At 34.9% G+C, this 24,488-nt stretch overlaps 1 protein-coding gene across 3 annotated transcripts in view; it reads right to left on the reverse strand.

Annotated features, from left to right (window-relative positions):
* klc1a (kinesin light chain 1a) overlaps nucleotides 1-24,488 on the reverse strand; it is a 90,503-nt gene that overhangs the window by 43,110 nt on the left and 22,905 nt on the right. For all 3 annotated transcript variants that reach the window (XM_028822354.2, XM_028822355.2, XM_028822356.2), the window contains exons 2-12: nucleotides 20,149-20,410; nucleotides 15,546-15,776; nucleotides 13,075-13,153; nucleotides 12,254-12,479; nucleotides 11,484-11,571; nucleotides 10,880-10,981; nucleotides 8,139-8,312; nucleotides 6,661-6,760; nucleotides 1,335-1,387; nucleotides 978-1,045; nucleotides 700-808 (exon numbers count right to left, since the gene is read on the reverse strand). In XM_028822354.2, coding sequence (XP_028678187.1) covers nucleotides 700-808; nucleotides 978-1,045; nucleotides 1,335-1,387; nucleotides 6,661-6,760; nucleotides 8,139-8,312; nucleotides 10,880-10,981; nucleotides 11,484-11,571; nucleotides 12,254-12,479; nucleotides 13,075-13,153; nucleotides 15,546-15,776; nucleotides 20,149-20,409 — 1,491 coding nt within the window. In that variant the 5' untranslated portion in view covers nucleotide 20,410. The remainder of the gene's footprint in view (nucleotides 1-699; nucleotides 809-977; nucleotides 1,046-1,334; nucleotides 1,388-6,660; nucleotides 6,761-8,138; nucleotides 8,313-10,879; nucleotides 10,982-11,483; nucleotides 11,572-12,253; nucleotides 12,480-13,074; nucleotides 13,154-15,545; nucleotides 15,777-20,148; nucleotides 20,411-24,488) is intronic.

A 24,488-nucleotide genomic window follows, 5' to 3' on the forward strand; every position in this document is an offset into this window, starting at 1 on the left:
AGTGCCTCCAACATTTTTGGGCACAGTGACCTCACTTTTATATTGAGGTAAATTGACATAAATATGCTTTAACGTGTCTCTGGTACCGTCTTCTGGTTTGTTTTTAGAATAAACACATCAAAACTATTTTGGTGGGACACAGTCCAAACTCCAGATATCGTGTTGATATATTATATTGATATTCAAAAGTGTCAAAATGTCCATGATGTGTATTTCAAAAACCTGACGTGCTAGCTTAATTCTGATTTCATATATTTTTTGTTTGCTTCTGGGAACTTCAGAGCAGCTCTTTATTAAGTTTTTTTGCACTGATTTCATATATTTTTTTTGTAGACCAGTGATCAGTAATTATATTTTTATTACCAAGAAGAAACCAAATGCCATTACTCTCAAAATTTATAAACACTTGGAAACATAGTTTCTCTTTAAAAATGACAAATGTGAAATGTAATGACACTACCTTAGTTTATAGATGTTTGGTGCATTTGGGCCTGGAAAGGATTTTTTTTTTTTTTTTTTAAACTGGTTTGCTAGTGAATGTGGTAATAATACTATGGGGAGAAAATCTCTACTCAGTTACCCATAATCCTATCAACACATATAATGGCATTGTAAATGCAATTGCTAAACAATTGGAGCAGCTCTAATTTCTCCAGAAGTCTAGTTGTACCGATTCTTATTAGGATAAGGCAGACTTGCCTGCTTCCGAGACCTCATGGCTGCCTCCTCCAGGGTATCTGCAGCTTCAAACTTGCCTTGACGCCTGTACAGTGCTCCCAGGTTCTTCAGAGTAGTAGTCACAGTTGGACTGACCCATGGATTAAGAAATTTAAAATTACTTTCTGCACACAATGTTTAAATGTTTCAAACATTTATATTTCATTCAAAAATATACCTTAGAAAAATGCAGTCATTAAAAAAAACAATTACATTTAAACATTGGTTGAAATATACAAGAGATCTGGAGAAATACCAACCTGTCTACCTTACAAGCCTTGTACCAGCCACCATATTCACTGAAACTTGATCCATCCTTCTGTTTTCCCTATAGGCAAAAATGTATTGCTGTTTGTTTCTTTAATGTTTACAAATAATTTGGATTTTAAACATATCAAAATTCATAACTTTATCTGTTTGATAAGAAAAATCTCAATCAGTACTCACCTTGATCATAAAAAAAACAAAAACACTCCATAAAATAGTTCTAAATATACGCTTCTTTAAGCTCAACCTCCAGCCACCCTTCAGATTGCTATTATAACGTACAGCCAAATTCAAATTGTCAATCATTGCACAATTTATTTTAAAATCACCAAAATAAGAATATTACAGACCTTGCACTGTTCTTCTCTTTCTTCTGCATGCATCCATATAGGTTTATTTTCATCTAGAAATAAAGTACACATTTAGTTTTAATTTACACACTTTACCAAAAGAAAGCACAGTGCGAAATGTCAGCAAATGTAATATTGTATGGGATCATTTAACAACATTTATTTATATAGCACATAAGACAACACTAATTAACATAGAATAAGAGTAAGGTCCGATGGCCAGGGAGGACAGAAAAAACAAAAAAACTCCAGACGGCTGGAGGAAGGAAAAAAAAAAAATCTGCAGGGGTTCCAGACCATGAGACCCCTCTGGGCATTCTACCTAACATAAATGAATAGTCTTCTTTGTATTTAGGGTTCTCATGGAAGGACTTGATGATGATGGTCATGCAGACTTGTAGCTTTCAATCCATCAATGTAGGAACATCATGGTGCTTTGATTAGGTGGTGGTGGCGCAGGTCGCCACCACAGAAAACCGGGGGAAAAAAAAACAAAAAAAAAAAACAGAAGAGAGAGTAGGAGTTTATTAAAATTTAAGTACTAGTGAGACCATAATGGCCAAAATGCATAGATGGTAAGATTTCTGAATCTCAAAATATCCTTCAAAGAGTCTAAAAGCAAAAGCCCCTTTCATCTTTAAAAACACAATTATATTGTTTTGTTACCTTGTTACTATGTTACCAACTGACCTTATCATATTTAACTACTATTAGAAGCACATTTTAAATCCTAAAAACGGGAAAACTATCCAACCTTATATAATTTTCTACTCTCACATGCATAGATATGTGTGCTTATTTGCATAGAATTAGAACACAGAACTACTACCCCTGTTACTGCTTTATGGAGAGGGGATCATAATTCTAGGAAGGAAATGTTACCTTCTTGTAGCAGAAGGGATTGTTTGACTCAATGATATTTAAAACTGTGTTGTGTGGACATACAAAAGTATTCCTGGGAGGGTGAGACATGACAAACTGGTGTAAGAAGAGAGGCCAGACAAACAGCAATCCACAAAACTGCAGCCACACGCTAATTATTAATAAGTCCAAGAGAATACCCCCCACATGATACCAGGATCCACTCCAGGAGCCAGATCTGAGAGCTAGTGAGCACCTTTTAATTAGATAACACATATAACTTAGCAGAACTCATCCCTTGAACTCCACTAAGACTGATAGGTATTTGTACTAGAATAATTCACCCAAGTCCACAAAGACGACAAATTTAAAAATGGTACTGTCAAGTATTAAAAAATGAATGAATAAGATAATATGAATGGATATACAGTGAAAGTGCTATGCAGGACAGTATCCTGGCCGGGATAGAGACTGATTTCTTGCCCAGCCAGGAGGCCAAAATGGAAGGACTTTAGGAGTGGGGTCACACCCAGTTGGAATGCCTCATAATCTTCATCATACCTGGGATTGAGGAATAATGGATGGATGGGGTGAAGGTGGATACCGGGAGCAGTTCATTCCCCGACAAGGAATATAGCCTATAGCCTGAGCACAAGTAGGTCATCTGCCAGGTTGCAAGTGAATTGGAGTACAGAAGTTCAACCATGTTGCCAGGCACTGCCAGGGGAGGACAACACTGGTCTTCACATGACCCAGAAGTGCTACTGGCATGCAGTGCAGCAACACCAGAATCATTCCCGGGTGGGACTCGAAAAGAAGCCCTCTGCCTCACATCAGGGAGTCAGAGTTGGTAGGTTAAACTCACCAGGAGAAATGGAAGGAGACAATGTTATACTGTGGTGTTTGTGCTGGAAAAGTGGTTGGTGAAAATAAAAACCTACCATTTTAAACACAAGGTATGATGCGTAATATTGTGCATGAGGTTTGGGGCTCAGTGCCACCCCTTGTGGCCACAACAGTAATTAGCTAAACTTTTACTTTAATAAAAATGTGATATTTAAATGCCTTTAATCTCACTTATTCTTAATCATTTACTTGTATAAGCTACAGTGGTGTGAAAAACTATTTGCCCCCTTCCTGATTTCTTATTCTTTTGCATGTTTGTCACACAAAATGTTTCTGATCATCAAACACATTTAACCATTAGTCAAATATAACACAAGTAAACACAAAATGCAGTTTGTAAATGGTGGTTTTTATTATTTAGGGAGAAAAAAAAATCCAAACCTACATGGCCCTGTGTGAAAAAGTAATTGCTCCCTGAACCTAATAACTGGTTGGGCCACCCCTAGCAGCAATAACTGCAATCAAGCGTTTGCGATAACTTGCAATGAGTCTTTTACAGTGCTCTGGAGGAATTTTGGCCCACTCATCTTTGCAAAATTGTTGTAATTCAGCTTTATTTGAGGGTTTTCTAGCATGAACCGCCTTTTTAAGGTCATGCCATAGCATCTCAATTGGATTCAGGTCAGGACTTTGACTAGGCCACTCCAAAGTCTTCATTTTGTTTTTCTTCAGCCATTCAGAGGTGGATTTGCTGGTGTGTTTTGGGTCATTGTCCTGTTGCAGCACCCAAGATCGCTTCAGCTTGAGTTGACGAACAGATGGCCGGACATTCTCCTTCAGGATTTTTTGGTAGACAGTAGAATTCATGGTTCCATCTATCACAGCAAGCCTTCCAGGTCCTGAAGCAGCAAAACAACCCCAGACCATCACACTACCACCACCATATTTTACTGTTGGTATGATGTTCTTTTTCTGAAATGCTGTGTTCCTTTTACGCCAGATGTAACGGGACATTTGCCTTCCAAAAAGTTCAACTTTTGTCTCATCAGTCCACAAGGTATTTTCCCAAAAGTCTTGGCAATCATTGAGATGTTTCTTAGCAAAATTGAGACGAGCCCTAATGTTCTTTTTGCTTAACAGTGGTTTGCGTCTTGGAAATCTGCCATGCAGGCCGTTTTTGCCCAGTCTCTTTCTTATGGTGGAGTCGTGAACACTGACCTTAATTGAGGCAAGTGAGGCCTGCAGTTCTTTAGACGTTGTCCTGGGGTCTTTTGTGACCTCTCGGATGAGTCGTCTCTGCGCTCTTGGGGTAATTTTGGTCGGCCGGCCACTCCTGGGAAGGTTCACCACTGTTCCATGTTTTTGCCATTTGTGGATAATGGCTCTCACTGTGGTTCGCTGGAGTCCCAAAGCTTTAGAAATGGCTTTATAACCTTTACCAGACTGATAGATCTCAATTACTTCTGTTCTCATTTGTTCCTGAATTTCTTTGGATCTTGGCATGATGTCTAGCTTTTGAGGTGCTTTTGGTCTACTTCTCTGTGTCAGGCAGCTCCTATTTAAGTGATTTCTTGATTGAAACAGGTGTGGCAGTAATCAGGCCTGGGGGTGGCTACGGAAATTGAACTCAGGTGTGATACACCACAGTTAGGTTGTTTTTTAACAAGGGGGCAATTACTTTTTCACACAGGGCCATGTAGGTTTGGATTTTTTTTCTCCCTAAATAATAAACACCATCATTTAAAAACTGCATTTTGTGTTTACTTGTGTTATATTTGACTAATGGTTAAATGTGTTTGATGATCAGAAACATTTTGTGTGACAAACATGCAAAAGAATAAGAAATCAGGAAGGGGGCAAATAGTTTTTCACACCACTGTATGTCTGCTTTATTGCTTTTTTGTTATGTATTATTTTTGTTTACTCTATCTTACCTCCATTGCTATCTTTTTACCTTCAATTATCTTTAATACTATTATTTCTGTTATTTTATTACATTAAAATCTATTTCTAATATTATATTTGTTAAACACTTGAGAAGATATTATTTTAATATTAGTGATTGCAAAGTAATCTAATAGGTAACTTTAGTTTTTTGTTTTTTTTAGTATTATTCTTTAATAAACAGCTCCAACTATCAGTTTTACTAGCTATGTTTGTGATAATTTACAATTACAAAAGTGCAAAAAGTTAAAGAGGTGGTTGGTAAGCATGACACTGACAGTATCTACTAAATGAATATCGTACCCTGAAAGATGCTGTACTATGGTGGTGGGGGAAAATAAATTAATTCTGGCCTTAATATATGTCTTAAAATTATGACAATAAAGAATTCATGGTTAAAAGAAAACGGTTAATAAGGTTTTTAGTTGAACAGGTATATAAGGAATTTGGAACACAAGATCAGATTATAACAATTGTGTTAAAATTAACAACCCCTAAAAGTACTAGGGTGTTGTACCGTGTTAGCCATTATGAATGTAGAGAAAAGCCAAGCAAAATGACACCTTTTATTGGCTAACTAGAAAGATTACAATATGCAAGCTTTCGAGGCAACTCAGGCCCCTTGAAGAAGGGGCCTGAGTTGCCTCGAAAGCTTGCATATTGTAATCTTTCTAGTTAGCCAATAAAAGGTGTCATTTTGCTTGGCTTTTCTCTACAACCCCTAAAAGATACTAATATATTTAAGGTATAAAATATTGTACACTCTGAAATGAGGCTCATGACAAAAAATTAGAAATCCTACAGCTGAAAGCACTGTGCATTAAGGAGATGAATAAATACTGAGGTCCTTTAAAATCCAAGATGTTATACGTATATTCCTTACAAAGTGGAAAGGTTACACATATACACAGTATATATATTAACATACAGATAGATATAGACAAGCCATTAGAAGAAAGCAGGAAGTAACCAAAAAGTACCCATGGAAAATGTTAGCCATGGAAAGAAAATCTTTTCCACAGCCTTCCATATCTGCTTTATATTAGAAAACATTTCATATTAGACAACAGGTTAACATTCTTTGAACAACTATGCTTCAAGTGGCACACTACTTTAATTTATACAAATCAGCAACTATGTTAAAATAAATCAGCCTAATTATCTAAATCTTTCATGAATACCCATGGTTGGAGTGGTTGTATTTAATAAAAGAGTGCACTCCTATGTTTTCCAAGGCATCTAAGGAAAAAATCTTTGCTATATGTTAGATAGTTTTGGATTTAAAAGTACTAAATTGGATTAAAATGACTAAATCCTCCCTTAGCATTATTTAGTAACACAAGACTTGGAAACACTTTGTCATGAAAAATCTAGTGCAATATCTATTGCTTGTCACCTTATCTTAATTAACTGTAAGGTTCCTATTCCACCTTCAATAATTTGTTAATTTTAAGTAAATTAACTGATTGAGAAATTAGAAAAGATCGAATTTTCATGCAGCATGTGAAAGGCTACACCATGGTGGGAGCAGTAACTGTGTATGCTGATCACTCCCCAACAATCTTTAACACTGACATTCTATAATTTATTTATTAAATTATTTTAAAATTATACTTAACTAAAGAGTTAATTTCCAAATACTCAAAACTATTCCTTTATGCAACTTAGTCCATACCATCAACAGAACCAAACTCCCTTTCATGAGCTCGAGTTAGAATTTCCTTGTACAAGGTCTCAGCCTGCTTAAATTTTCCTTGTTTCAGGTAACAGGAGGCCTGTGGATTCAATAAAGAAATGAAGAACAAGATTTTAATTTTTTTTTTTCTTAATTTCAATTAATTATAATGAAACATCAGAATTAAACTGCAATTACTCATCTATGGCATAAACACAGCTTTATATGAGATAAAGAACAATATATTATGTAAACTGAGACATGCAAAACTTTATTTAAAAAAAAGCCACGAAGTAGGAAAAAAGAAAGAAGCAGAAAAAATGACAATGTAATGACCTCCTGTTAGATAACAGAAAAACAATTTCTAAAATAGTTTTGTAGCAGTTCAGAATGAAGAAAGGCTCTCTCTAAGAAGTATTTGTGCTTCAAAAACCATTTTTTGCTTATGTGTATACATTTTTACTAAGACAATATAAGGAGATCTGTCCAAGATCATTATTAAAAATTAATCTCCCCCTGTTGAGAAAGCTGTTTAACAATCGGTGTTCTGGTACTACAGCAGCTCTGCATAAACACACCAGAGCCTATTGTCAAATACAACTGAAACAAACAATGTGAAACAGAATTCAAATACAATCTAAGAGAACAATTTTCATCTCTTGCTCTAAAACAAGACACTTAATTTATATTAAAGGGAAACCTGATATTGCGGGGTCATACAAATATGACAAAAATATTTGTTTGCAACTATCAATCACTTTCTTAATTATTTTGAATAACATTGAAAAAATGTCTTTAAATGTAACCAGGAAGTATTTAATGCATACCAGAGAAAAATATATACCCAATAAGGTTTAAAAACAAAACAAAAAAAAACATTTAGTACCAGTAGAATTACAACAGTTAGGAAACAATGGTGACAGTAATCTGTGAGTTGCAAGAAATGCAGAACTCAAGATGACGATGGCACATGACTAACAGCAGAGTAAAATATACACAGCAACTTCCTAATATGTTTAATCCTACCAAGCCTGTGGTTTCCTGTTTATAAACACATATCTAACAATTTTAAAAATCACTATAGGAGTTCACAATGTAACTCAAATGAAATACAATCCTTTGAGGTTTTATTCAGGAAACAATTTATGATGCTGTGAGAAGCAGTGTACATTCTGGGAAATTTATATTGCCAACTACCCTAAATTTCACATTTATTTTTAAAAGAGAAGATTTTGTATTATATTACTTTACCAAAAAATGTTTCTTTTAATATGTCCATTTCATACACACAGGAAGTAAAGTGTGCCTTAGCACTGGGTTTAAACTAACTCCTTTTCCAATTAAAATTTTAAAACTCTGGCTAAAGCTAAGTGAAAAAATCTTGTTGACTTATAGTACTGCTTTAGCCTGTAAATGTAATTGAGGAAAAAAGGGGGGCCCACTTCCAATTCTCAGTCAGTTCCATCCAACTCTCTTACCAAATTATTTTTTGTCTTTGCAACATTTGGATCATCTGGTCCCAGCTTTGTCTGGTAGATCTCCAGTGCTCGCTGATAGTAGTATTCAACTTCTTCATATTTCCCCTGATTCTGGCAGAGCAATGCCAAGTTATTCAGTTGCTTAGCAACATCAGGATGATCCTTCCCCAGGACCTTAAAAAAAGAAAAGGCTGTCAATTCCAGAAGAGAAAGCAATGATTAAACAATAAAAAGGGAACAGATTTTTTTTTTTACTGTTGTGGTCAAAACTGAAGAGAATGCTTCCATAAACAACCAAACAAATAAAACCTGTAATTTTGTGGAATATTTAAATTTTACTGAAATACTGATGAAAGTTATTTCCTAGCCACTGACAGTGAACTTGTGCACGGCTCTTTATATGACCGATTTCATCTTTCACACATGCTACTACTGTATATACAAAATATTTCCATGAGTAGAGAAAGATGGGATCTCATTGCTAAAATGCACATTTTCCTTACTGTGTGGCAAAATGGTTTGTGCTTGGAACATATTTTTTTAAGCTTATAAAAGTCTTTGACATGAATAAGTCCATTCAGAATTTAGGTTTACATCATATTAAATTGTCACCTTTTGGCTTATTATTACATTTTGATGCTCTAGCTCTGCTCCATTTTAAATACAGCAAAACATGTTAATGTATTTGTTTCCTTACATACAGGTAGAACTAGTCTTGCTTCGTAGCCTGCAGCTGACAGGACCTAATTTAATGAGGTATAATATACCATATGCTTTATTTATATGACTTTAACCAACTACTTTGCAAGCTTGCTTTTTCATTCCTTTCTTTCTAATATAATGCCCAATTTATAAAATCAAAAATTTTCCACTGTTTAGTAATCTCATTTTCCCAAAAGCAGTCAACAATCAATACAATAATTCAATTTGAAATGTATTCTCTAAGGTCTAATTATTGACAGATAGATTGCTGGATACAAACTTACTTGCAAACAAAGTAGATGCAAACATAGTTGTTAGATTCCACAATAGATTGTCAGGAAAAATGTTTATGCTTCAACAGTGCATACTTATTAGTTTGTTTATAAATGCAAACATTTTTCTTAGGGTCTTCAGTTATTCAAAAACACTTAAATCATTAAAGTAACGGCTAATGACAAAGCAATTTATGTGTTTTTTTTCTTCCTGCAAGAGTCTACAGTTAAAACAAATGCTAAGAAGATATGGGAACATTCAATTAGGAGGGGAGACTGCCTTCATGTCTCATTTGAAAGGGAACATTTTTTTCCAAAATCAGAACCATTACTCTTTAAATTTGTTTTTTTTCTGTCAAGATTCACTCAGTGAATACAACTGCAACTCATTTTGAGAAAGTGTGCAGTTTAACTGGGTCAGCACACACATGAGAAGCAAGCATGTCGGGGCAGACATGAAATGTAGCAGAGAAATGTTCATTTTTATCTCGAACATCTGAATGATGCAAAGTTTGTAATACCCGATATATATTTTTATATATATATTTTAAAAGTATGAAAAAATGTCACCAGACCTAATGCCTTAGGTGTTCCAAAATCTCAATTTGCTACTCAGCCCCATTCAGGTTACTAGAATATCTTGTGCTTAGTGCATTCCTGATATTGACCTGCATTCATTTTTTTTTTTGTGGCTACCATTAAAAAAGCAAATGGTATTGGATGTTTTGTACATTTTGTTTCTCATCACTATACTGAAAAGCTCAGATTGCACATGCACATATACCCCCAAGGATAAACCTAAAAGACTTTTCAGGCTGATTGGACCAGCCCCATCAGTCAGAAACAGCCTCGCAGTACAAAGACAATTTTACATGTTACAAAAAGCAATATTACTCTTTATAAGAAATGACATTGAGCATATGATGGAAATTTAGAAAAAATTGCTTAAGTCCAAAATCCTGAGCCCCACTGACTCATAACACAGCATTGTCACTGCTCTTTAGTCAGTAGCAGTCAGATGCTTTTCTCTGAACAACTTCTGGTGTTGTCATATCAGCACAGTAACCAGAACTACACATTTTACTCCAGAGGCTACATCAATAGTGCTTTATAGAGTGTGAGGTAAATATCCTTTTATTTAATATTTTGTTTCCAAAATAACCTACAATCTAACATTTGAATTGCTTCTGTGAATTCCCAGGATGATGTGAATGTTGCATCAACACACCTCACAAATCTTTTTCATAGTTTCCTTCTTCTACTTTACCTTCAAATATTAAGTAGTAATAGCTAATGTTTATTTGGCCTGCATGTAGTACTTGCACTTGTTGATATTAAATACTATTTTGTGTGAATTTACTGGTCAATTAAAGGCACTCACAATTATGCAGGATCCTGCCTGTGGTTTATTCATTTTCTATGCTATTCAGGACAATGAAGCACTGCACAAAAGTCGTCCTTTCAGACGAGAAATGATTTGTTCACTGTTGCATAAACCAGTCAGAGGGACAATCTTGTTAAACAATAAATGTAGCTGATGGAATGGCTCTTAAAACTGACAAGATATCTCAAAAGATATTTGGTCAAATTGGTTAGGGTAAATATTTTTACTTTTAAACAAACAGTCGAGCATCAAGCAAAAAGAAATTAAGCAAAAGTTTCTAGAAAGTTAAATATTGAATGCAAAATCTCTGAAACAAATATGATAAGCAATATTGCAAATATCCAGATTTAAGCATTTTGCCCGTCTCCCTTGCATTCACTCACCTTCTCGCGAATTTCCAAAGCCCGTTTGCAAAGTGGCTCAGCTTCTTTATATTTCCCTCTTTTCCCATAGAGCACTGCAAGGTTATTTAAGGTAGCAGCAACCTATGACATACATAAAAGCTATTTTAAGTAATTTATTCTAAATGAAAAATCAAACTTGTTCAATTAAAATAAATTAAACTGAAACAGAAATTATTATCTAGAGGAGTGTAAGGAGCAAAATCATAACATGCAATATAAATTCAAACGGTGCAAATTGAAATGCAACATTTTAAATTGAATACAGTGAAGGATTGGCATGACACATCACTACACCAAATCATAATCAAATCAACCCATTTGCTTGCATGAGAAGTGAAGCATGGCAGAAGCAGGCAAAGTCGACACTGATTTAAAGTAAACTAGCATCTTTGTGTGTTGCTAAATATGTGGTTTTCTGATCATTGTTAAAACTCTGCAAATATTCATCTCTGTACCTTAGAAACCAGGATGAAACCCAGTTTGGAAAGCAGGCCTGTATGGGTTTAACACGACAGTCAATAATAATGGCATAAGAAAGGCACAGACAAAGGTCAACAATATGGATGAAGTGTTGTCAACTCACCGCTGGATGATCTTTCCCAAGAGTTTTCTCTCGAATGGCCAAGGCATCATTTAGCAGGTTTGCTGCTTCTTTGTATTTATTCTGGTCCCTAAATAAATAAAAAATAGCATTTAAGATATTTAGAACTTCCAAAATAAAGGTAAATTGCGGCCAAATTCTTGGCCTACTGTACAGCACCCACTGTAAAGTCATACAAATCCAGTTCTATGTTGCACTGCATATCTCATAAATTGCAACAAGACTTGAGGCCAAGACTAGACAAGGAGCCAGAAAAAATAAAGGGGCCAAGGAGGGGTTAAGTTTTCCTTAAACCAGGAATACCCTGATACCCAGTAGTTGTAAAATTGTCAATAGAACAAATATAAAAAGTTGCAGCAAAATAAATAAACTTTTAATTGAAAATAATAAAATGAATTTATTAAGTTTTCTCATGCTTGAAAGGTCTTTAATACTTTATTTTCAAGGTAATGGAAAGATCAGTCTTGTTTACATTATAAGAGAAAGAAAATCCTTGTATTCTTTCATAAATTAAGCTGGCTAACCAGCTCTGTTTAAATGTTCCCAAAGTAAATACGTTGAACATTTCAGTATCTAAATACCAAACAGAACCTTACAAAATGCACTAAATAGATTGAAACTATTTTACCTAATAAATCTCATTAAGCAGAAATCTCCCTAGCATTTATTTTCAAGCTAAGTTTACATTTTATTTGCATTCAGTTAATTCTTATGATACCTCCAGCTTTTTTGTTGAAGACTAATATACTGACCTGTAAACAAGAGCAAGAATATTGAGCATAGTAGCAACGTCTGGGTGATTATGTCCTGAAGTTTTCTCCAAGTCTTCCAGCGCTTGTTTGCACAGTGGGACAGCCACTTCATAACGACCCTGTGAGGCATACTGTATGACAAGGTTGTGCAAGGTTCGTAATCGCGCGGGAATCTCATAGCCACCCTGCTGTGCTGCAGCTGCAGCAGCGCTGTTGTGTTGCTGAACTGCAATTAAAATGGAAAGGCAGGTGAGAGAGAGGAAAAGGCTACTATGTGCTGATAAACTAATCCTATGCTAAACTGTGAGTAGTGTAAAAACAAAATCTATATTTTGATCATAATTAATAACTACAATAATATGGTACAGCAAAAGAAAAACACCAAGAAAAAAAGTGTACAAATGAGGAAAAGCTTCGTAGTTCAAAGGACTTATTAAATGTATTAGCAGTGAGGCACAAAAAAATAAAGTTTAAATACGGAAACATTGAAAAATAATTACAATTTTTCACCATCTAAACATAGCAAGATTATTCTCTCATCATACTTTATCATATAAAACAACAGTAATGACTTTTGGATGCCTATCAAGAACAGCACACGTATTTAATTCCACATTTATTATTTATCAGAGGCTATTACAGATGTCTCTTTTTACTGTCACTTTATTTTTGTTTCAGGGGTTATATTCTCTGTGCCACATTTTGAAATCTGCTTCAAAATATTAATAAAAATATTCTGTAATGTCAAACCCATTCATATTTTCAGAAGCAAAACATTAAAAAAAAAAAAAAAAAAAAAAAAAATCAAAAAATCTATTTACTTCCTTGTCCTTGATCATCATCATCATTGGGGAAAAGGTCATCCAGGGCTTCTTTGGACGAGTCTGAATCTTTATCATCCTGCAACAGATGCAGTGTGCCGTCAGCAGCATATCCCAATGCACAAAATCCTGTTCCTGCATTTTTTTTCTAAGAATACTGCCAAGTCATACATTATTTATCTCACTGAAAGGTCATCTTTATCCCCTAGTCAGCACAGGCCTTTTAAGAGCAGAAGCAGAACCTTTCCGTTGCCATATTGATAAATTCACTCTTGTGCATTTTAATACATGAATCAAAGTTAAGGAACTCCAAAACAACATCCCTCTTTGGGGAATAGGATTGCCGAGGGCAGTCCAAAAGGATTTCATGCAAAAAGTGCTATCCTGATAACCAAAGTATATAAGCTCAACAATGGAGGAATTTCACAAAACAAAAGCTCATGATATTTACAAAAGACCACTTTAGGAAAATACTGTTTCTAACTAATGAAACTAGACATGGTCTGGCATGCATTTCGTGATGTCAAAAAATAAGATTACATTTTTATTATTAAATTGGGATAACAGCATATTCAGCTGTACTAGTCTTAGTATGTCTATAAATATGCCACTACAAATTTCAGTGTGCTGTCACTTGAAAACAAACCATGTGCTCTTTCAAATTATATGGTTTTCACATATCAGAATGCAACTAACAATCATCTAAGTCATACAATTTATTAAATAAAACCTCAAGTGACAAACAACACATGCTTCAACAAAAAATAAGCCAACATGGAGAAAAACTACAATATATGGAAAAGTCAAATTCTACATGTATATCAGTTCATCTGTGTTTTACATTACATTACAGGAATTCTGGCCATCTCTCAGAAAACCAGTGTTTGATCGTGTTCATTTATACACAGCTCTCATAGGATAAAACCACAGCATCTCAATATGGTTGAGGTCTGGTCTTTGAACTGGCCTTTCCAAAGACTTAAATCCTTTCTCTCTCAGCTATGTAGATCTAGGCTTCCTCTTACATATGTTTAATATAATTGTCCTGCAACATGATCCAGTTTTACCTATTACACAGATGGCCTTACAATGTGCATTAGAATAGTCTAGTATAAAGAGTAGTTCAGGGCATGCTCAATACCTGTGACGAATTAATGTCCTTCAAATGCAAAATATCCTGCTATGCATGACAACTAAATAAGTCCAGTTTGGAATGTGAAGCACATATTGTTTAAAAACTAATGTGGTTCAATTTAGATACAACTTTTCAAACTTTGCTTGCTACCAATTGCAGTTACAAGCAAACCTATCTCATAAAGATTAAGAGAAACACGAAAACAGAAAATCAAGCAACTTAAAGTGAAGCAAGTACAGTCTCCAAAACCTAATAACCTAGAGTAGGACATGCAGAAATGTCAATCCTATATAATAGTTGTTCTCAAGTTTAGTTCTGGGAGTACCAGAATCTACAGATTTTCCTTTTAACACACTAAAATGACACTGAATGCCAAAAGGCAGCATCTACTTCAGTGTTATCTACTTGTGTGCTTATAAGTAAATAATGACTTAACCATAACATTTGAATTAACAACATTTAAAAAGCAAAATGAATTCATTATTACTTATCTAACATGCATACATGCTTGATTTACTTAGAATATTTTATCAAAACCATGTTTGTAAATTCTGAAATTGCATAAAAAAATATAGAAAATGACAGCTTGCTTAATTAAAGAACAAGCTCAAATAAAAGAATAAATTAGTTGGGATGAAACCCTGCAGTCACCATAACTGAACTCAACAACCATTGCTGTATAATAAAAAAGTGCTAGTGCTTTTTGTCATTTAAGTAATGATACTACCATTTTAGTGCACAATACAGATACCATAAAATTAATTTAACAAGCCCTATAATCAGGACTCTTAAATGTTGTTCCATAATTCCTAAAATTAAGCAGTGATTTTCATTAATGCCATAGTTTCACTAAGGCCAGTAAACTGTAATATGTATTTAACTGTTACATCAAAAGCAAGCAAAAAGAGCATGTTTAATTTGTCACACTTTTGTTAGTTGTATTTTTCCAAAGCACTGTTTTTCACTTTGTGCAATCCCACTTTCTTCCATTTTTTTTTTTATTCACTTATATTTCTTCCTCATATGTACTGATCTCTGTCATTACTTCAAATGGTAGAGCAAGTACGTTCACTTTGAATTCGATATGTATGTACTACATTGTGCACAAAAAGAATAAGTACTGCCCAAACAATAATAAGAAAAAGAAATCAAGACGACAATGTCATTACATTTTGTTGAAAGTATTGTGAGCTATGTCATTTAATGGGTGCTTCTTGAAATCTTTGGGGGAAAAATGGAATTGTCATTTTCTTAAAATGGAAGCAACTGAAAAATGATGGAGCACAAACCAATATATTCTACAAACTAAGGTTAAACCCTTGCAAGTGGCACTCACCGATGGAGAGATATCATCATCATATTTCTTGAGCTGGTTCATGAACTCCAAGTGCTTCTTTTCCTCTTCCAGCTGTGCAACACATTGTTCGCTCTTCTGTAGTTTCTGCTGAGTGTTAGCCAACTCATCTCGAAGCCACTGGTTTTCTTGACATAACCTACGAACCTGGGCTCGCAGCTTTTGCTTTTCAGACTCCACAACACTCAGATGACCAGAGAGAGCCATCATCACCTGTGTTAGAAAGCATTTAACATTTACTACAATTGCTTTATTTGTAACTATGACCTTCAACTACAACAAAATCTGGGAATCTATTTGGATGTGATACCACCAATTTCATCAAACTTTATTCAGATTTTTTTGCATATCAAATAAAGATTTTCATTAATTGCTATTTACCCAAAAATACATACACTGAATTAAGTTTTTGTAATTCTCAGAATGCAATCTATATGAAGATGCAGATTGGACTGTGGTAGAAAAATTTTTTTTTCCCCCCAACTCATTCTCAAACAAACTATGTCTAAACAGAACAATGATGGAACTGGAAGGATCTGACATTTAATTTCACTTTTGGCAGAGTTTCCTCTGTATAGGCAAAAGTTAATGGGTTGGATGTGAAATATGGTTTAAAAAGACATTATATTCAACTGCTAAGATGAATAAAAACAAATAAAAGCAATCACATATGTATTGTCAATAAGAAATAAAAAGCTTGAGTGCAAGAAAAAAATATTTTCTATAGTTGGGTTCTCTTGGATCAGTCAGTGCTTCCTTCAAAGCACATCCCTAGTAGGCTTCTTGGATGTGAACTCAGCTCTGCATCCCATGTGCAGTAAAGAAGAACAACCAACTTAGGGCCAGTTTATACTTCATGATCAGAACATGTATGCACACATATGTCTGTCACGCATTTCCAGCGTTCTTTTGACATATCATATTTGAACATATCATCAGAAATTAAAGCAATGTGTGTGTGTGTGAGTTGCAATACCAGCAAAATATGGATGGTGTGGGTGTTCAAGTCTTGGTATATGACATCAGCAACGTTGTTTACTATCAACATGTGATGGCAACCCATAATGCCACTCCAACAGGAAAAATCTGGGTACTGTACTTCAAAGTTTGATGAATGGTTCAATGCAGTGAAGCAAATCATCAAACTTAAATGTTGACATGCAAATATATTCATGGTGCCCTTTTCATCCATTTCTCATCCAGACAATATAAGCATTGCATGTTCCCCATCATAATGACAATACATATAAAGGTCTTACATACAATCTTCTTTGTTGCTGTTGCTGTTCTCCCCCCCTTCATAACAGCATCACAATGCAAAGAATTTTTATCTTTAACATCTTTCTTCCCTCAACTCACAAAACAGCAACATAAACAGTACATAAACTCGGGTTTGCATCCAACACATGGCAAGGAAAACAATCATTACAACCAGATGATTTGAAGGGCAACTCAGTTGATTCAATTAATCGCACTATAGACTGTGGCACTCTCTCTTCTTGCAGTGGTTTTCTTTATTTAGGCACCACCACATTATCTCTTGCCTCAGGCAGTGCTCCCTTCAAAGCACATCCCCAGTGCTTAGCTGCAGAAAAGAATTTGCCCCAACCACATTTAAAAAGTTTGCTAATAATTCTTTTTTTCAGGTCGTTTTATTCATGCTATCATATCCACAATGCCAATGCAAAATTAAATGCTTAAGGGCATGAGAAATTCCCCATCTTACATCTGTGTTATCTGTTTTGTTAATGTACAGTGAAATACATTAACTGTTTTGAGAAAGTTGCATTACAACAGGCATTTCTGCAGTACAGAACATTTTCTCCATAAACACTTCAGATCCTCAACCAAAACCTGATATTAGATAAAAGTAACCTTGATTGAATATATAACTCGATTTATTATTTACTATCCAGCTACTAAAAGCTATTTGCCTCCTTAAGGTGAATAAACATTAACTGAAAGGCTTTAAAAGGATGTTTTTGTAGTAACTGATCAATTTCTCACATAACTATGGGATCATTTCTGCTGACACCTCCTTGAAGAGCTATGTAATCTCAGTGAAATTTGTAGGATTTTGAGCATCAGTCATTTGTCATTCTACAATGCACCAAATGGGCGTAGATCTCAACTCTGACTAAGTTTACCTCATACTCAATTAATTTTTCTTTAACACTTTTGACTAACACCTTCTTTTTGATTTGCATTACTATTATTTGACAGAGTTTCAACTTCATCTTATGGATAGGTAGCTGAAAAAATAACCAGTGAATAACAGCAGAATTCCTGATTGTATTAAAGAGGGTAAGTTGCAAATTCTTCATGCAGCAAGCTCTCCCAAAACACACAAACACCCCCATGCTTAACAACTGCAAAGAGGTTCCTATTGTTAACTTTTTGGGACAAAGCAGTCTTGGGAAGAGTAAGATTCACTTTTGACTCAACTGTCATTCGGACTTTTTTTTCCAAAAGCATTGAGGATCAACTTGGTACAATTTGGAAACTTGAAGCAAGCATTGTGAACATTAATTTCTGCTTCTTAACCATGGATTAATTTTTGCCCAATATCTTCATGATGGTGGTGTTATAAACAGTGACCTTACCTAAGGTGATAGAGATGTACAAGGTCTAAGATGTTGTTCTAGGGCTCTTAAGGAGCCCATGAAAAAATGTACACCTTGTTCATAGTATGTTCTAAACAAGAGTTGCTGTAAAATGGTCAACAATGAAAATTTTAGAGATGAAAATCATTTTTCACAGCACTGTACCATTTCATGTTGATCTACTGGTGTGCATATAATCTCACAGATCCAGGTATCATTCTTTTGAACATGCACATAACACCTGAATGTAGGGATCAGATATAGATTGCATGCAAACGTAAGTGTAAATAAACAAATACAGCTAAAAGGGAAAAAATGGAATTGTATTTTTCATCTTGCAGTGTAAACATAGAGTTGGGAAAAATGCTATATTCACTTTGGTCAGTAATGACCTATAAATGTAAACATAAATGCTGAATTTTGATGAATTGATGTAATTTTGTCAAACACAGCTGATTAAGATAACAGTCTGTAAATTTCTGCATAAAATAATCATGCTCGTGAATTCCGCTTACTTAAAACACGCCTATAAAGCTTGTTTTTACACTGCATTTGTTTTAAATATAAATTTACATAAATGTAATTTTAGCAGTAAAACAAATTTTAGAATAAACATGTACTTCTTGGTTGGGGATGAGGAATACAGTGGAGATAGTCGACTACATCTAACCAGCTCTGATGCACTGACAGATCAGCCAGATTTTGATATCAACTGGTTTTTTTTTGTCTCCAGACACATTATTGGCATTTGGCATATAAGTTACCAATATGTCGTTGATTTCAAGAGGCAAATAATTCAAGCTTGCCAGGCTCTCAGGCACCCATTGTTTGAATCTAAAACAGTAGAACATCTGGGGAAAAGCTTGACCAGTTGTACATTACCTTACCCTTAAAATGTAGAACGATACGGCACTATTTTATGAAACATTTTTAAATCTGAATTATTAACAACTAATGGATCGACACAAGACTAGGACAGTACCTACGAAATGTTACTGTTTATTAAAACATCATTTATTTGCTCTGTACAGTTTAAATCTAGATTTCTGAATCATAGTCATCATAATGTTGAGGCTATGAGGCTGAATGTTCTTGGTACTTTGGTACAGTGTGTGTAGGAGATTAATCTTGGAAGATATGATGTGTCATGCACTCATTCCATCCACTTGCTCGTTTCAAAACTCAATCTACCACCGTCACTTGCTGCAAACAGCAACATAAAAACAGATAAAGCAAGTTAAAATAATAAATGCTGGTATGTGTACAATACAATAAATTTAAACAAAATAAACTTTGGTGTTTTTCCAAAGGCCCTATATTGTACCTGATGCTGCTGAGATGAGCAATGGCACCCAATAAACATGAATTGGACTAAGTAAGCAAGAAAATGGATGGAAAAGTTCAATTTACAGATTTCTCTTTTAGGAACTGCACACAGCTCTCAATGTTTTTATCACGGAGTAAAACACAAAATTTTAGCACTGCTTTATTATTCCAAATCACCCTCGTGACACATGGATACTGTAGCAGCCTTCAGATCAGAATGTGGATTCAGAAATGGCTAATTTTCTGTCAAAGAAAAAGAAGATCAGGATTGAGCATAAAATCATTGCTGCTGCATTTTTATTAATGAATGTAACATATACAAAGAGCAGAAAAAAATGATTTGTAAGGAAAATGGGCAATAACAATTAATCAAAGCTCCTCCTTTTAATTTGCTAAAACTAAACATTTTACAATAATGCTAAATAGGAGACTTTCATACTTTCACTTATTATAATATTTCTTTAACATACAACACTGTATCTGAGAGACCAAAAGAATTTATATTTATGCCACTCAACTTCACAACAGTATGGCACTTTTCCACATTTACTTGTATTGTGCCCACATTCTGACAAGCTTCAGTTCAGGCTCTCAGGTGTCTTAACCATTTACAGTTCTTTGAACCCATGAAAATGATGCACATCACCCATTCTCACCTGTGCCTCGCTTAACCCCAGCTCCAGCATCTCAAGAGATTTGCGAATCATGTTGGATTTCTCCTCAACAAGGCTGGTCTCCTCATCCTTCTTTAGACACTTTAGAGTCTCCAGAAGGCTCTGTAGGATAGAGTTGTGCTCATTCTTCAGAGCTTCAAGACCTTGAATCACTTGCTTCGTCTTGGAGATGATTTCATCCTGAGACAACTTCTCCATTCTGTCTTCCTTCCCACAAACCATCGTTGACATGTTTTCATACATTCTGCAAATCAACAAAAAAGACGACATAAGTTAGATCCATAGAGCAGAATTTTGTAATGAGATAGTATAATTAAAACTGAAAAAAATTTAAATAATCTAATAATGCCATACTACATTAGAATAGGTCCATTTTTAGGAAACATTTAAAAAACACTCTCCAATTCAATTAATCCAATTTATGGTCCAGGGCAGACACATTTATGTCAGTATCATGTGCAAGACAGAAACCAACCTCAGATATGGCTTCAGTCCATCTCAGTAAACAGTTAAATAAAAAATATAATGCCAGATACCAAAAAACCCACCCAGTTACAGACATCTGTCATACACCACTATCCCAACAGAAAACCAATTGGAGAACAAAAGTACCTCAGGACCTCAAGTTCAAACTGTTTCAATTCACTGCTGAAATCAACGGGAGGTTCTGAAATTTGTGTTCTGTGGGGAACCTGTTGGCTTATATAAAATTAGTTTCTTCAATTAAATTTGTTAACCCTCCTGTTCTAATTTGTTTTAGGTATATTGTGAATATTGTCTGCGAAGAGGAAAATGAGTGATTTTACTACAGGGCAGCTCATTACAGGAAACTAACAAAAGGGTGTGACCAAATCAAAAGCTGGGGAAGTGGCATCAGCTAATAGAACACTCAGTTCATAGTCTAATAACCCATAGTGTAGCTGGTGATGTTATATTAGTAATAATTACATCTATATAGCACTTTTCTACCCTACTCAAAGAGCTTTACAAAGACAGTGAGGGACCACTTCAACCACCACGATGTGTTGCATCCAGCCATTCTAGTATCAATATGTTCACCACACATTAGCTATTAGGCGGTAAAGGGGTGAGGGAGATACTTCGCTAATAAGGGACAGGGAATGATTTAGGGGGGCAGAATGAACAGACAATGGTGGCAATCTAGCAAGGACATCAGGAAAAATCCTACTGTGCCCAAGCATCTTTTATGACCACAGATAGTCAGTTGGGCATCAATTTTACATTTTATCCGAAGCATGGTGCCAATTTTTACAGCAGCATTCCTATCACTTGATAATTTAAATTGACCAAATGGAAAAGGAATGAAAGAATGACCACAAAATACCTTGTCCTGCAACAGGAGCCAAAGTGAAATGCTTTCTAAACTAAATGTCTAAATGCCTCACTGTTCTTTTCTACAAAAAATATATGAACTTTTATCTTGATTCTAGTCTGGAACTGTGAATAGATTGAGCCACAGAATAAATGGGGTGCTCATACCACCTACACACAATTACTGTTTTTGGTTTTAACATGCCCCGCTGGATCAGTACTGAGACTAATTGCGAGTACCCTGCTAGATGGAACCAGAACAATTTTTTTTCTAAATGACATAACAGCTTATGTTTCTTTGCAACAGTCTAGTGCATTAAATTGGAACTTCATATCTTTATGCACTACAACTTAAACAACAAATTAATCAAATGTAATCAGAAGAACAGTTGCTGTAGAACATATGGTTTAAAATGATGCCTGCTAATAACACTTGTTCACTTGAAACTATATTGACATTAACCAGCACAGCCAAAATGCAAAGTGAGATTTTCTTTATTTACGGAAATTAACTCTGTGCCAGACAAGTTGCATCTTCTTCTGCAAATCATACATTTATAAACTATGATAAAGTAGTCTTAATTTTAATATTCACATAGCTATGTAAACATCTTCATATGTAACGTTTTGCCAAATAGTGAAAAATCTATTTAAAAGGACAAAAAACTCATTGTTGAAAACCAGCATGTGTGTTTGTAAATTACAATGTTAAAAATATGACCTAGATAGGGAAGAAGTAAAAGACTGATTTTACCAAACAGCATAGGCTGTAAATAATAACCTATATAAGAAAGGACTGAAGTGAATTCCAAATTAATAACTGAAAACTATTTAGTGACAGAAGTAACAATTAGGAAATTTGAACTGCAATGTGAAACTCCTTAATACTAGTAGCATGTTTTTTTGTTCTTATGTAAAACTTGATAACAAAAGAGTTAATGAAAGAAACAAATCCAAAATGTAGTATTATAGGGTTAAACTGCATGTGCATTCTCCTTTTCTAGTTTTCCCCTGCTTAGGTTAGGTGGGAATGTATAGATGGCTGGATGGATAGCAAAACAGGACATTCTACCTTTGATTTCTAAAGTGAAGCAAACCAACAAACCTTTTCAGCCAGCCTAAAATAAATTAAAGAAAAACTCAATTACCAGTTTTCTAGTAAACATTATTATTAGGGGATTGATATTGAATGGTTGTGCTCCTCATGCATTAAAATAGCCATTTGGCAGACATTAATCGAAGAATTGTGACTGTACATAATTTTGACTACTTTCAAAGTAATATCTGTGTGTGTCATGGTGCTAGTCCATCAACAAAATAACTGAAAAATGAATCATTCTGTTTTAATGAAACATGGCACACACACAAGTATAGTAAAATGGATAGAAGCCTGCTCATTCTGAGCAAAGTTGCATTGATAGATTTTTCTCTACACTGATAAGTATTTTCCTTTCCTCACATACATTTGCTTGAAACAGCAGTATTTTATGTGTGGTTTTCCCTTTTTTTCTCTAAAACCCAGCTAGGGGGTTGGAAAAACAGAAACGTAACAACTTCTGTCTCACCAGAAACTCAATAACCTGTCTGAAACATTTGTTTAGTATACATACTGATCATAGCACAGACACAGCCTTAAAACATGTTGCCACCAACATACTAATATCTTCCTACAAAGGATATGCAACAAAAAAAAATATTTTAGTTGCACAGTAGCTGGGAAGCATTAACAAATTAAAGCAAATATTAACTTTGTAACTACTGTAAAATATATGTAGGGCTTGAAATTGGTGAGATTGTGGGAAAATTCCTCTTTCTACATGTTGTGGGATGTGGTGGGGTTTGTTCTGGGGGAAGGCCATATTTCCAAATCAATATGAAAAACCAGACAGCATAGATAAGTACTCCGCTGCACACAAACTGGCAAGAAATATGTAAAATAGGTAAATAAATAAATGTGAACATAGTTCAGCATGCTGTGACAAATTATTTTTTATATTGTACAAGACGGTCCTCCTAATACTCCTGCTCTGTGCCACTCACTGTGGTGTGCAGTGGCACAAGAAAGAAGGCAATGTGTGCCTCTCATATTCTTGCTCTCTCACACTCACTGCTCCACACAGGGGCACATTAAAGAGTGAGACATGCGTTACACTTGCATGCCATGCTCTAACTCACCCAACTGCAGTGAAAGAAAAAACAAGACACCCCTCTACTGTACTATGATTCCATCTTACATACAACAATGTATATTCTCATGTAGACATCTCCTGATGAACTGAATTTTAAAAAAATATCACTATTCTAATCTGGCTGAGGTTGATTTATACAAGGCGCTGCAGTATGTGTGCCTCTGCTGTAACCAATTGCATGGACCATAGGGTCTTTGCAAAATACATTTACTGTTCACAGGCACGTTACATTGGAGCGACTGACATAAACGTGCATTTGAAGCTGTTATGCATATATACACTATACGTCAATGGGCAAGTTTGCTGCACTTTAAATGCAATTTAAGGGATGCTAGGACACTTCACTGTATGCAATTTTCTTGTGCACACAAAGCTTTGGAACCTATCCCATCATATACTAAAAGAATCCAATGTATTAAAACTACACACTTTACCACATTATTAGCAGATATAACAGTAGCGGAAGGAAATATAGTGCTAGGACTTTAGCAAAGTCATACAGAATGACCTACTGTACATCTAATATTTAGGCTAATCTTATAGCTGACCCCAGAATGGTCAATCTTATCTCCATAATAGAGCAACAATATTAAACAATATTTTGTTAAGTTTTTCCTTATTTGTCAATTTTGCCTTCTCCTGTGAGGGTAACAAAGATGTCCCTAGGTTCATGTATCACTTTTAAGTTGTTTCCAAGAACAGCAGCCAATGTCCTTAAAAAATTCATAATGTCAAAATTATTTCCAATTAACAAATTCTTTTTTTTGGACAAAATATGTCTCTTTAATTAGCCCTTTGCTT

The sequence above is a fragment of the Erpetoichthys calabaricus genome, chromosome 16 (genome assembly GCF_900747795.2).
Source record: "Erpetoichthys calabaricus chromosome 16, fErpCal1.3, whole genome shotgun sequence".
NCBI lineage: Eukaryota > Metazoa > Chordata > Cladistia > Polypteriformes > Polypteridae > Erpetoichthys > Erpetoichthys calabaricus.